Genomic DNA, 15,381 nt, shown 5'->3' with positions numbered 1-15,381 from the left:
CCCCAAGACTCAGTGTTCCCAGTCTCTGTGCATCTTGCTGCAGCGATGACATCATGACATGGACATGTGACCACTGCTGACAATCATTTGCTGTAGGCTACGGCCAGTGATTACCTGCATCAGTCCCATATCCATATCCAAATGCAAGAGATAAGAGGATGAATGGCAGATCAGAAGGGTGACTATTATTCAACCAATTTTGAAAATCTTCTTGGCTGAAAGTAAGCCATAATTTTTCATGGTCATCTCAACTATGGGTAAGCAATAATATCAGGTCCGGTATGGTAAAAGAGGCTATGGTTTCCTAAAAAAAAATATTTGTGTGCCACTCAGTAGCCCTGAAGAAATCCCAGTATACTCACATGAGGTGGATCCAAGCCCGAGGGGCAATGCGGTCTTCCTGAAGCCGGTTGTTGCTCAGCACGATTACGCTCAGGTTTAGAGTTTTGTTGAGGATTCCTTCCGATACGACTTCAATGCGGTTATTGTCTAGATGCAGCTCCTGCGGCAAACAGAACACTAAATCTGAGCACTTGATCAGTGGACACACATCTGTCATGTATTAACGTGATTTCTGGGAGCCGCTGCTTGGATTTAATAGCTTCATCTCTTCTAGATTAAAGTCAGACATAGAGAGAAAGTACAGATGAGATACACAAATCCACTTAGGATCAGCCTCGCATGGATGAAAGCGATACCGGCAGGGAGGTGTACCGTCGGAGTCTCTCTAAGGCCGGGATCACACACAGCGAGATACGGCCGAGTCTCGCAGGTTAAAACCAAGCTCTGGCATCGGCACTCCAGAGCGGAGCGTGTGGCCGCATAGCAATACATGGAGCCGCACGCTCCGCTCGAGAGTGCCGGTGCCAGAGCTTGATTTTAACCTGCGAGACTCGGCCGTATCTCGCTGTAGTGTGACTCCGGCCTTAGAATCAGGATCTCCAGATTTGTTGGCAAAGACTTACGACAACCTTTATTTCACACGTGCAGTCTTAATTATTGCACTTCCACCCACAGATGCAGGAGCAGACCTCCTCCACCTACATAGCATGAGAATGAACTCTATTGGAAAATATATAGTAATAGAGGTAAAATTCATTCAAATTTTGGTCCTTGAAGAATGGTGGCTGCAACCGGTGGGACTCCTGGATGTTTGTACCTAACCTTGGTTGGTTACATTTCTTATTGTGATGGTCTCTAGAAAACTGTCTCAACAAGTGTACAAGTATTAAGGAAAGATCACGATAACCCAAAAACCACACAAACATTACAGTTAAAGATGTTGTTTTATTAGACAATGGCTGAAGCTTTCAGTCCTTAAAGTGAATCTTGTCAGTAGGATCAACTCTCCTAAGCCGTCTATATGGGCATGTAGGTCATGGAAAGTTGAATAAAATGATACCTTGATATCTGTGATCCGATGTCTTATTTCAGAGAAATCAATGTTTTCTTAATATGTAAATGAGCTGTAACAATCTGTGTCTAGTCCATTGATCTTAACAGCTCATTTACATATTAAGAAAAACGTGGCTTTCTCTGGAATAAAACATCAGATCACAGATATCAATGTCTCATTTTATACAACTTCCTATGACCTGCATGCCGATATTGACAGTTTAAGAGGGTTGATCCTACGGACAGATTCCCTTTAAAGTGCTTATGCAAATCAGTGCTGGTCCGACACCTGGCATCTCCACCAAATGGATATTGATGAACTAATCTATCAAACAGCTTAGTCCTGGACAATACCTGCAACCTAAAGACGGGGTTCTTGATTGCTGAAAAAGTTTCCACCAAACTTAAGGTTAGGTGGCACTGTTATCTTGTTCTACTGTGCCACTATAGATGTCTAAAATGTAGGTTCTACCACAGCTTGCCCTGACTGGTTGCACCAGTAACTTAGTCTGGATTTATTTGAAACCTCCATGGATCCTTGTTTCTGACACTGAGCATCTGCTGCACCGCCCAGCATTGTGATACATGTATTATTGCTTGTGGTCTGAGAAGTGGGAATCACGGGAATGGGAGTCCTAAAATCCGACCACCACTCAGTTCACTGTATATAGGAGTGGTGGTCGCACATGCTCACTGCCCCATTTAGAACATTGGTAGGACACCCAGGGATCATACTTTTATCTTCTATCCTGCAAATAAATGTCGTCTGTGATAAACCTTCTGAGATGAGTCCAGGTATATACCATATACACTCACCGGCCACTTTATTAGGTACACCATGCTAGTAACGGGTTGGACCCCCTTTTGCCTTCAGAACTGCCTCAATTCTTCGTGGCATAGATTCAACAAGGTGCTGGAAGCATTCCTCAGAGATTTTGGTCCATATTGACATGATGGCATCACACAGTTGCCGCAGATTTGTCGGCTGCACATCCCAAAGATGCTCCATACAAGGCAGGATGGATCCATGCTTTCATGTTGTTTACGCCAAATTCTGACCCTACCATCCGAATGTCGCAGCAGAAATCGAGACTCATCAGACCAAGCAACGTTTTTCCAATCTTCTACTGTCCAATTTCGATGAGCTTGTACAAATTGTAGCCTCCGTTTCCTGTTCTTAGCTGAAAGGAGTGGTACCCGGTGTGGTCTTCTGCTGCTGTAGCCCATCTGCCTCAAAGTTCGACGCACTGTGCGTTCAGAGATGCTCTTAGGCCTACCTTGGTTGTAACGGGTGGCGATTTGAGTCACTGTTGCCTTTCTATCAGCTCGAACCAGTCTGCCCATTCTCCTCTGACCTCTGGCATCAACAAGGCATTTCCGCCCACAGAACTGCCGCTCACTGGATTTTTTTTCTTTTTCGGACCATTCTCTGTAAACCCTAGAGATGGTTGTGCGTGAAAATCCCAGTAGATCAGCAGTTTCTGAAATACTCCGACCAGCCCTTCTGGCACCAACAACCATGCCACGTTCAAAGGCACTCAAATCACCTTTCTTCCCCATACTGATGCTCGGTTTGAACTGCAGGAGATTGTCTTGACCATGTCTACATGCCTAAATGCACTGAGTTGCCGCCATGTGATTGGCTGATTAGAAATTAAGTGTTAACAAGAAGTTGGACAGGTGTACCTAATAAAGTGGCCGGTGAGTGTATATCTCATCTATATGGAAGAGACCTATGTAACCCTCCAGCCACACTTGCCCCCACTATTTTACCACGTATGTTAGAACAATATACAGCACAGTTTTGCTAGAAAACTAAAAAAAATCCTAAATGCAGAGTTGGCTTTCCGGTGAGACATCATGGGATACGTAGACTCTGCTATTTAGACTCGCAAAGGATGCCTGTTCTGATACCATCCAAAGACAACAGAAGACGCTTTCCTCCGTGAAAAAAATAACCCTTTGCTCTGATTTTTTGGATGTGAAATACAATTCTTGTGGTTTGTAGACTTCGGCATGACTGTTTGCATTTATGCACACTCATGTACTGTACATCCACACGTAAGATGCGCCAGTTGGCAAAGGAGATAATTACTAACCAGGATCATGTGTTGATTCCTTTGGCCAAGACTTAAGGCTCGGATTTGGCCACAAAAGAAAAAGTCATTCTATAAAGAGTACGGGACTATAGAGATTGCAGGGTTGTGCATGTACAGAAGCCATGTGTGGAGATCCCAATATAAGGATGGCGTAAACCACTTACATTCTTCCTCATTATTTTACTTCCCCTTGAGAGAAATTTGGGGGCATCAAACAACACAATTGGCCAGTTATTCTTAAGTCCCCCATTCACACTAGAGAAACATTGGCCCCGTTATTGATGAGGGCTCCTGACAGATGACGTTGGGGAAGGTAAGGATCCAGAATGTCTGATTTTGAACTTCTGATTATTTTACTCTCCGAGAGGTAAGCTTTCAGCACAGAGCAGCACTCTGGTAGAGAACATAGGAGAGCTCGGCACAGCCAGCGTTCTTGCGTAAGGGAAAGATCGTTGTTGGCCAATCGTACAGTCCGGCATCTATCTAAGGTATTGTCACAGAGAGACTAGGTGAGCGAGAGCTAATAACCCGGGCCCCTGCAGTTTCTCTCAGACTAGGGAAATCCTGACTGACCCTCTACCTGGAGTTTATACTGAAGGTGTGCATGTCCAGGCCTCGAACCTCACCCTGTCTCCTGAGCTCAGCCCTAGGCTGAAACCTCCGCCCACCACCCAGTGAAGATGTTATTCCCCAATACCCACAGTTAGCACAGACAAGGATAAAGGAAAATATACACCACGCCGCAGTCACTCAGGAATACACTATAAATGTGCAGGGCAAAATAAATACAAATATAGGAAGGAGTAAATAAGACAAAGGAAAATACACCACCAGCAACGAATCTCCAACCACCAGCTCTCCTCACCAGACCGAGATAACGCACAAGACAGAAGCTATAATCGGCGACGCCCAAAGATCAGGAGAACTATTTCAAGGCAGTGGGCATGGCCCAGCTTCCAATCCAAGGATTAGGTAAATTAACCCCGAAACAGCTAGATAAAATCTAGCAGACGCCAATGAGCAAATAGTGGTCAAAAGCGGAATTACCGCTGTCTGACGACCTGGGGAGTGATGAGGAGTGACGACTCCTCATCACTGCCAGCAACAAAAACCTTAGCAGGGAGCATGCACTGAGAAACCACCATGGAGGATATACATAAGCTCAGACTGGTCTCCTCCACACTCTCTGAGCCTAGAAGTTTTCCGCCGTTGCGTTTTTTTTAGGCAGCAGAGGACAGATGTTAATAAAATGACCCGTTTTACCACAGTAAAAACAGGCTCCCTGCTTCCTGAGCTCAGGGACTGGACGCTTCACATGTGACACCCCTGCGATTTGCATAGGCTCCGTGGGCTCACCTGCAGCAACCTCACGTGAACCTAAACCCTCTCCCATAGGCGGTGTCACATGCTCCCCCTGACGCAAATGGCGATCAATGCGGACAACCAGACTCATGGCGGAATCTAGAGAAGCAGGAGTCTCGTACATCAGAAGGGTTTTTTAACCCTTCCAGAAATCCCATGTATAAACTGACTCCGCAATGCTGGATCATTCCATTGTGTATCGATCGCCCAGCGACGAAATTCAGAATAGTAATCCTCTGCAACTCGCTCCCCCTGGCGAATAGAGCGTATCTTAGATTCTGCTAGAGCCATTTTGTCAGGTTCATCATAGATTTTCCCAAGACAGGAAAAAAAACTCTCCAAAGAGTCAAATGCAGCTGAATCAGATGGCAAAGAAAACACCCATGTTTGGGGATCCCCACTCAACAATGACAACACCAGGCCCACACGCTGATCCTCATTACCTGAAGATATTGGGCGCATACGGAAATATAGTTTGCAAGCTTCACGAAAAAAAACAAATTTACTGCGTTCCCCAGCAAATTTTTCAGGCAAAGGAAATTTAGGCTCAGCAACTCTTCCGGTCGCTCCAGCTTGCACATTAGACACTGCTAGTCCCTGTTGCTGTACTGCCCCCCTTAACTCCGTGACCTGTAGGGACAGTGCCTCCAACTGGCGGGTTATGGAAGTCATGGGATCCATGACAAAACACAAAAAAAAGAACCCCTTTTTTTTTTTTTTGTGTGTTGTTGGGCCGATTATAATGTCAGAGAGAGACTAGGTTAGCGAGAGCTAATAACCCGGGCCCCTGCAGTTTCTCTCAGACTAGGGAAATCCTGACTGACCCTCTACCTGGAGTCACTCAGGAATACACTATAAATGTGCAGGGCAAAATAAATACAAATATAGGAAGGAGTAAATAAGACAAAGGAAAATACACCACCAGCAACGAATCTCCAACTACCAGCTCTCCTCACCAGACCGAGCTAACAACGCACAAGACAGAAGCTATAATCGGCGACCCCCAAAGATCAGGAGAACTATTTAAAGGCAGTGGGCATGGCCCAGCTTCCAATCCAAGGATTAGGTAAATTAACCCCGGAACAGCTAGATAAAATCTAGCAGACGCCAATGAGCAAATAGTGGTCAAAAGCGGAATTACCGCTGTCTGTCGGACGACCTGGTCTGAACAGCGTCCGACATGACAGGTATATGGGGGGTTTAGTTGTGAATTTTTACAGTATTTATGGAGGGAGCATAAAAAGCTGCACAGAAAAAGAAAGGACTATTATGGTTAGGTTCCTGGCGCGCAAACCATTTAAGAGCCCTATTAGTCTATAAAAAAAGGGGCTTTCCAAGACTCTAATATTTATGACCTTAGGCTCGATCACCACTGACAGATCTGTGAGGTCTGCCTCTCGCCACCCCACATCCATCATCTGATTGTAGGAGCCATGGCACTCTGGTGATCACTTTGGCCACATAATTGCCTGTGCCATGTCCTGCAACTACTAGGCACAGCCATTACTCATTGCTTGACGCTGTGCCACAACGACAAATAGGTGGAGTCTGACCACCAGCACTCTTTAATCTGCTGAACAGTGGGGTTGCTGGGATTTACATGCATATAGATGATTTAGCCACAGATAAGGTAATGAATATTAAAAATTGGAGATGTTGTGAATCGATTCACAGGACCAGAACCTGGTCCACTGGCTAAGTCGTTAATCTGTGCTCGTTGGACCGGAGCCCTGAGGACCTCCTCTTGCCTCCTGACATTATCAGCTCTTCTTTGTATTAGTCAGCCTGGTACAAGGCCACATGTGTAGCATGCCGCTATGATGATATCACACCGGCCAGCCAGTCAGATTACTGAAATGGCCAATGGACCTGGAGCTGCGAAACAATTTGCACCAACTCTATTAAAAACCTATTTAAAGTGTAATTCCCCAAATATAAAGTTACCACAAATTCACAAGATTGGTCACAACTTGCTTATCACTGGGGCTCTGAGAGTGGGGACCCTATCATTCACAAAAACAGGGCTTTGAAGTGCCCTGTCGGAATAAAGCACTTGCCACTCAAGTTTATCCCCACTCCATTCATTGTCTGTGGAAATGGAGAAAGCAAAGCACTGTACTTGGCTATCTCTGGCGGTCACAGAGAATGAATGGTATTTTATCCATCCTCCCCTCCCTTATTGAGATAGTTGGAGGACCCACTGGTCAGACCTCGACTCGATTACTAAGTTATCACTTTGACTAGGTTATAACTTGAAATGATGATAAACCCCTAAAGTGAAGTCCATAGTTTTCCCCCTTAAATCAATAGTACATAAGAAAATAACATAAAGAAACATTGTAATATATGTTATGAGAGAAATCTGCCTCTTTCTCCTGGACTGATCATTCATTGTCAAAATTCTCAGTTCAGAGGTAAAATCTGTTTCCACTGAATACAGACTTTCCCATTACTGAGAGAGGAGATGACAGTTGAAGCTCGTAAGATTTCATGGACAGCTGTAATTGCAATTTGTGAAGAACTTGCAGCAGAATGTCTGTGTGTTCCTCTAGCTCCTCCCTAGAATGTTTGTGTGTTCCTCTAGCTCCTCCCTAGAATGTTTGTGTGTTCCTCTAGCTCCTCCCTAGAATGTCTGTGTGTTCCTCTAGCTCCTCCCTAGAATGTCTGTGTGTTCCTCTAGCTCCTCCCTAGAATGTCTGTGTGTTCCTCTAGCTCCTCCCTAGAATGTCTGTGTGTTCCTCTAGCTCCTCCCTAGAATGTCTGTGTGTTCCTCTAGCTCCTCCCTAGAATGTCTGTGTGTTCCTCTAGCTCCTCCCTAGAATGTCTGTGTGTTCCTCTAGCTCCTCCCTAGAATGTCTGTGTGTTCCTCTAGCTCCTCCCTAGAATGTCTGTGTGTTCCTCTAGCTCCTCCCTAGAATGTCTGTGTGTTCCTCTAGCTCCTCCCTAGAATGTCCTTGTGTTCGTCTAGCTCCTCCCTAGAATGTCTGTGTGTTCCTCTAGCTCCTCCCTAGAATGTCTGTGTGTTCCTATAGCTCCTCCCTAGAATGTCCTTGTGTTCCTCTAGCTCCTCCCTAGAATGTCTGTGTGTTCCTCTAGCTCCTCCCTAGAATGTCTGTGTATTCCTATAGCTCCTCCCTAGAATGTCTGTGTGTTCCTCTAGCTCCTCCCTAGAATGTTTGTGTGTTCCTCTAGCTCCTCCCTAGGATGTCTGTGTGTTCCTCTAGCTCCTCCCTAGAATGTCTGTGTGTTCCTCTAGCTCCTCCCTAGAATGTCTGTGTGTTCCTCTAGCTCCTCCCTAGAATGTCTGTGTGTTCCTCTAGCACCTCCCTAGAATGTCTGTGTGTTCCTCTAGCTCCTCCCTAGAATGTCCTTGTGTTCCTCTAGCTCCTCCCTAGAATGTCTGTGTGTTCCTCTAGCTCCTCCCTAGAATGTTTGTGTGTTCCTCTAGCTCCTCCCTAGAATGTTTGTGTGTTCCTCCAGCTCCTCCCTAGAATGTCTGTGTGTTCCTGAATGCAGCATAGGCTGCATCAATAGTAAAAAGTTGGTTGCACTTGTCAAACACTATGTTTGACAAGTGTGACCAACCTGTCAATCAGTTTTCCAAGCGATGCTACAGATCACTTGGAAAATGCTAGCATTCTGCAAGCTAATTACGCTTGCAAAACGTTAGTGTTTAGCGGGAAAACGCATGTCAATTCTGCATGCGTATTTCCCGCAGCAGGGAGTTGCGGAATTCTGCACATAGCCTGGTGTTTGTGCAGGGTATTTGAATTTCTGCATGAAAAAAACAAGACGCTGACCTCCATTAAGAATATTAAAAAACATCAAATTTAAGATTGGTGGACCTGCACTTTAAGGCTTTTAAATATAGCACCGTATAAAAACAAAGGTGGACAATCCCACTAACATCCTACCATCAAAGTCACTGTCAATCATCATCCCAGAGACATGTGGTGGGCTCCTCAGCCTTTTTTTAGCACAGAATAAGGAATTAGAAGTACGGTACTTAAAGGATAAAGACAAGAAGTGAGTCATGGAGCGCGATCCTACACACAGCCATTATTGCAGGGGAAGTCATAATGATTATGTTTATTACCGGCATGTGAATGACATTCCCACATTTCTCCAAACTATGAATATGTGCTTGCTATAGGTATCATTTATAAAAGGTCATGTCGCTTATGATGTGGTGGGCGGCACATACAATGGCCTAAGCATCTAAATGTACCAGGCGGCAGCGTAAATCTGCACTGGGAAACGGGCACAAGGTGGGATTCATTTAGTATTTATACAGTATGCTCAAATAAAAGGACAAGATTGATCAAAAAGATGGATAGATAGATAGAAGGATAGATAGTGTCAGGGGTTTACTGCAACAAAGAGGGTCCAAAAGACCACGCTGTCTGATTTCTCCTACTCCTGCACGGATTAGAAACACTTCACCATTATATTAAACAGTGCAGGTTTCTGCCAGCAGTGCAGGGGTTAATTTGTTCTGCTGAGAAATCGTGGAGGTTTTTCTGCTTCGATGGTCTCAGCTGTTCAGTGCTGACCACTCCCCTCTGCTATATACACTCGCTTCTGGCAATTGGGCATTGCCAGTGTTAGTTTCTTCCTGCCTGGTTCTGGAGTTGAAGGTGTTGGTTGTTTGAGGACGCGTTTAGAGTGTTGTTCAGAAGACTGTTGCTTGATGATTTCTCTGGGTGCATATCCTTATCCTCTCATATTTGTTTTTTTCCTCCATTTACTTACTGGTGTTCCCTTCTGTTGTCTGTGAGTGCATATTTATATGATCGATATTTTCATTTATCCCTGTACATCTTCCCTTGTTAATTTGGTTTGTGTATTCTTATACACTACAACTCCTCACTTCCCTGGGTGAGGGAGAGGACAGATAAGGGCTGATTTAGGAGTTCAGCAAGGAACGTGGCCCCGGCTTCTTCACCATCCGAAGTAATCTGGGTTGCAGGCATAGCTAGGGCACCCATAGCTTTATGGATAGAGAAGGATCCCCTAGCCCTGGGATATCAAACTACAGTCTTGTGACAGATAGATATTGAATAGAAAGATACGTATGAGATGGATAGATTATATTCCAGATGTCCTAAACGGTCTGAAGGGGCTTGATCAAAGAAAATAACTTTGCAGGAAGTACAGGTATTGGTCTGCAGAGAACGGTTATTCTCTCTGATAAAACCTCTGTAGACTGTTTGGGGCATCTGAAAGAACGATTGTCTGGAGAAGAACTGGTGAGCACTACCATGAGTCCTGTGTCTGCCACCAGTCAAGCATCCTGAGACCCTTCATGTGCGGTGGCTTCTCATCCATGGAGGGGGATCACTCACAATTTACATAACATTACTGCCATGAATAAAGAATAGGATCTAAACAACTTCCAATAGCAATTTTTCCTAACCATGCAAATGAAATGTGGTGATGTTGCTTTTTTCAACATGATGGAGACCATCTCACAGGGCAAAAGTTGATAACTAAGTGACTCTGTCAACAAAACATTGATATTTTGGGTCTATGGCCAGGAAACTCTCCAGATCTCAATCCCATTAAGAATCTGTGGTCAATCTGCAACAAACAGACACAAAAATTGTGATAAACTCCAAGCTATGATTAGACAAGAATGGGCGGTCATCAGTCAGGATTTGGCCCAGAAGCTGATACCCAGCTACAGGGGTGAAGGGTAGAAAAATTTGACAAAGATGGCTAATTTGAATTAAAACAATTCTTTAATCTGTAGTATTTACACATTTTAAACTTATATTTTATAATTTCACATACAAAAATAGAAAGACCCTCATGCCTGAGGGGGGCAAAGACCCCTTTACCACATGAGGGGACACCAGTAGTATTACTGGAATATGGTAGCTACAGATTTTGCATTGGGGCCCAGGAGATTTAAGCTTTACCTCTGAGTCTGTGGTCCCAATGGTATTGGCCGTATAATTATATAATTAATTGAGAATATCTCTGTGAATGTACTGTATCATCTGTCCAGACAAATCTAGAGCTCCTATTCTCAGCCAAACCTATTTTCGCACCCCTGTTATTTGTGTTATTTGACTTTTTGGCAACTTGAGATTTAACAAACAATTTTCCAAGTCAGTCTCAATTAGTCTTAAAAAAAAGTTCAAACCCTGCCCATTGGTATGATCCACCTGAATAAAAAAAGTGAGCTCCAAAGAAGGAAACCGCCACGTCATTTACCCGATTCTGGCTACAGCCCTTTACAAACATTGAGAAGCCAGGTGGAGCATTTGCTCAGACTGAGCTTAGGGTGAGCAATGAGCTGACAACCTGCACTTTCCATACTACGGTGCTTCAAAGTCTTTATACAAACAGCAAATCTGTGAAAGAGCCCCCTGTGTGAGAGCAAGGAACCAGAGGAAATCTGAAAACACAAGATTAACTACTAGTGTGGCGCAAAGCGACTCTACTACTAGGGGGTTGGTGAAAAGTTCTTAAAGGTAAAATTTGAAAAAGATCTGATAAACTGGATAATCCAGCAATGTCCCATTCTGAGTAATGCAAAATTAAAGGAATTCACTAGTCAATAGATGGAATGTATGACTTTATTATGAAGGATGCAATTTTAAGAGATACAGGGTCCTACTTTACCTCTGTATACTTCCAATTTTATGTAAAAATCCAATGTGAAATATTGTGATACATTCCATTGGTAGCTCCATATTTCAAAGCCCTACAATGGCACCGAAAAGTCCCCGTACGGTAGTTACCCTAGATGCCTAGACCAAGGTCTACCATGACCACGGCATTGATCCACTGAAACCAATTATTTTTTTACCAAACACACTTAAGTTGACCATACAGAAGATAGCTGTTGTACAAATGTTCTCTATCAAGTCCCTTATACACATGAGTGAACAGCTTGGCCAACAGGGAAAACCTTTTAGGCAGCGACTTACCTCCTCTGAAAACAAAAGATCAGGAGTTGAAACTCCAACTGCCCAATCCTTCTCTCCCTCGACTTCATCGGCCGGGAGAAACTCGTGAGGGGCCCATACACATCAGATAGTTAACCAGGTATACAGAAATTGGCAGGTTAGGCCATCTTTCATCAATTGTTTATGGAGGCTTTTAGACCTGATGTCTTCAATTACCAAGGCACTGATCCATTGATGCCCCTGTTTTTTCTCCTACACACTTAGACAAATGATCTTCTATTACTAAAGCGTTAATCCATTGACATCCTCTGGTAGTTATCCCTACACAGATCAACCAAAGGTCTTCCAATGCTGAAGTGCTTATCTACTGATTCATTTACCCCTACACATCTAGACCAAAGATCTTTCATGGTCAAGACACTGATTTTTTTTCTGGTAGTTACCCCTACTCTTCAAGACCCAAATTCTTCCAATGGTAAGGTGCTAATCCATCTTCTATTGCCAAGACACTAATACATACTGGTAGTTACCTTGCACACCGAGACCAAAGATCTTCCTTTTCCAATGCACTTATCCACTGATACCCCCTGGAAGTCACTCCTACATAAAGAGACCAGAGGATCGTATGTGGCCAAAGCACTAATTCCATGATACTCACTAGTACTTACGCACACTCAACTAGACCAAAAGTTTGCCAAAGCCCTGGTCCATTTGGTCTACCACACAGGAAAGAACTGAGGTGGCACATGACTAATTCATCGCTCACTCTAGTCAAACTTATTCACTATAGTTATGTGGTTATTCCAGTGGATGTATCACCGGAGAGGAGAAAAAAAATCAAAGCTCGCACTGCTTTCGTGGCCAACTGTTCATTCATAAGCCTTCTTCCTATGATTCTACTGGTGATGGTATGGAGGATTGTGGTTTCCAGTTCTGGTAACTGATGAGGCTCACATCAAAGAAATCCAATCCCATCTCACATTCATCAGTGATCTAACTGGAGAGGGCTTTCCACAGAATGCCATTTATTTGATATTCTGTAAATCCTGAACTAATCCTCAACATGAGAGCATCCACTTCTTATTCATGTGCCTGGTCACTTTCCATAAAACTCTAGTGGAGACACATAAACTAATGGGAAGTGCAAGTGGTGACCTCAATGAGGGAGGAGGTACATACGGTAGCTTCTCCCCCAATCTGGGTTTCGGGATAAATAAATAAATAAGTTATCTTAAGATATGGCGGTGCTCTATTTCCCGTCAACTAAGTCATGTTTGACTAGAGATATGGAAAAAGCTAGGAAGTGCAGTTCAATGGTGACCTCATTGAGGAAGGAAGTAGCTAGCTTCTCCTCATACTCGAGACATAACAGCATGGAAAGAAGTACTAGTGCATATGAAATATTTCACAGTTTTGCTGTATACCCTCCATAGTGACTTTCAGTACCTGAATGGTGGTCGGGAGTCCTGATGGGATAGCGCGGAAGTGATTACGGTTAAGGCGTAAATATATCAGCTTCTTTAATGGCTTAAAGGTCATAGGGGAAACGTTTCCATCATGAAATTCATTACCCTCCATTTCAAGATTTAGCAAATTTCCTAGACCTAAAGGAAGAACAAACACAGTATTATTATTATTACACCTTTCAGTTCTTGAAAAAAATGTCTAACTTTTTTCTTTCATTTAATGATTTTCTTGTGATTTTATTAACAGTTAAAACAAAACTGAAGTTTCTACTTTTGGATAGTCAATAAAGACCCCCTCCCATATCTGGTGACATGTCTCTTTGTATGATGTGAATATTGATAACAACCACCCTGGGAAAGAATTGAATTGTTTAACCTTTCACACTTCTTAGTTTGACCTGGACTAGTTTTTGGTACTGTCATGGATGTGTCTGAGGCTGCAGACCGTTGCACTGCATCGGTCTGCAGAAGGTCTCAGCGGTTCACTTTGCAGACAAGTGACCACCTCCCCCGGTGCTAATGGCCACACCTGGACCTGAATGTTCGTATACTTCCTGCTTATTTTCTATTTGCATTTCCCTGTTGAGGCTTGGAGCAGTAGCAGTTGGCTATCGTCCTTTTGGAGTTTGGAGGACGTTGGTGTTTCTCTCTGAGTCTTCTCAAGCTAAGTGTTGCCTTGTTTTGTTTGTCTATCCTAGTTGTCTTTAGCGGTAGTGAGGATTCACTAGCGCTCATCCTGTCCTCCCCGATGCAGGGCTTATTGCCAGGGTAAGGCAGGGATTAGGTATTCTGCTCAGCGATAGGTGCGGAACCTATATAGGGATGATAGGACAGACAGGGTGACGTTAGATCTGTCTAGAGGTCTCCACTCCCCTAGTGTTTCTTTCTTCTTCCCTTATCCCTTTGTGTTGCACTTAGTCTGTCCTACTCTCTGCATGACAGGTACATTATTGATGTGTCCCTTTGCCCGGGTATTAGATTACCTCTGCTACTAATATTTTCTTGCTCCTCTATTTTTCCACTCCCGTACTACACAGAAAATTAATTTCATGGTAATCAACTCAATTACAGGGGTCTCAAGGATGGACCTTGATAACATATTGGAAAGATGTGCCCAATGTCTAATCAGTCCTAATGCTGTGACCCCCACTGATTAGTAGAAAGAGCTGGCAATGCCAAAAGGAAAGTCCTGTTCCCCTTTCTCTCTTGTTATTCTACTTTCTTCAGAGGTGGCATGGTTCATCTATTATAATAAATGGCCAACAAGCAGTCACCTGGAAAAACTCAAGCAGGGCAGATATAGACAGAGTGACATGGTATTTTTCTGTCACCATTGACACTTAATTCTAGTAATCATGGTGGTCACAGTTTTTAGACTCCTTCGATCAGAGATGTTTATGTCAATACTTATCCTGAGATTATCAGTCCTCGTACTAAAGCTTGAACAAAGTCTCAGGAAAAGGAACATGCAATATTTCTAAAATGTGACATGTGTTTGCCACATCTCAACCTGGACCTTTTCCTGGGACACCAGCTTCCATCACCAGGTGTCACCATGTTCCATTCTGTGACTGGTGATGGTGATGGAGGAGATGCCAGGACCAGGTAGTCCATGCCTTGTCCAGCTGCAGATACTATTGTGAATGGGACCTGTAGTGGCACCCAGTCTGGTAATGTGAATGTGTGCTGCCTAGCTGAAGTATTTATTTCCATGCTGTGGTCAATGGAACAGCATCAGACTCTACTAAAACGTCTGCTGGGAGTTGCCAGTTATAGTTTTACTCGCCCTGGTTCAGTCCTGTTTTTTAGCTCCTGCTCAATACATTTGATTCCCTCTTTTTTTCTTTTTTTTTTTACCTTGGCCGTTGTAGTGACTGATCTTTAGCCTGACAATTCTGTTCCTACTGTATCTCTATCCTCCTGGTTCTTATCTGACGACCTGACCATGCTTGCCAGCCCGCTCTACCAGTCAGCCAGGGTACTCCGAGGACTCAACCCAAGGGCTACTGTGTAAATTTACTTTCTTGTAGAGGGGTTAAAGGATAAAGATATTGCTCCCCTGGGACCTGATAATCAGAGTAGCTGTTTGTGGCAGCACTATTTAGAGCTACCAGGCGACCACCAAATGAGCCTGTTACAGTG

The 15,381-nt window shown here is 43.9% G+C and overlaps 1 protein-coding gene and 1 long non-coding RNA gene across 8 annotated transcripts in view; one reads left to right on the top strand and one right to left on the bottom strand.

Annotated features, from left to right (window-relative positions):
* Positions 1-15,381, bottom strand: part of LOC143805040 (extracellular matrix protein 2-like) — a 96,159-nt gene that overhangs the window by 18,329 nt on the left and 62,449 nt on the right. For all 7 annotated transcript variants that reach the window (XM_077283785.1, XM_077283787.1, XM_077283788.1 and 4 more), the window contains 2 exons: positions 13,220-13,377; positions 363-502 (listed from right to left, as the gene is read on the bottom strand). In XM_077283785.1, the coding sequence (XP_077139900.1) occupies positions 363-502; positions 13,220-13,377 (298 nt within the window). The remainder of the gene's footprint in view (positions 1-362; positions 503-13,219; positions 13,378-15,381) is intronic.
* The window catches only part of LOC143805041 (uncharacterized), a 55,318-nt gene that overhangs the window by 12,720 nt on the left and 27,217 nt on the right, over positions 1-15,381 (top strand). The gene's annotated exons all lie outside the window — the stretch shown is intronic.

The sequence above is a fragment of the Ranitomeya variabilis genome, chromosome 2, assembly GCF_051348905.1.
Source record: "Ranitomeya variabilis isolate aRanVar5 chromosome 2, aRanVar5.hap1, whole genome shotgun sequence".
NCBI classification, from domain to species: Eukaryota; Metazoa; Chordata; class Amphibia; order Anura; family Dendrobatidae; genus Ranitomeya; species Ranitomeya variabilis.
The sequence above is the reverse complement of the archived record's forward strand: the minus strand, read 5'-3'. Positions and strand labels throughout refer to the sequence as shown.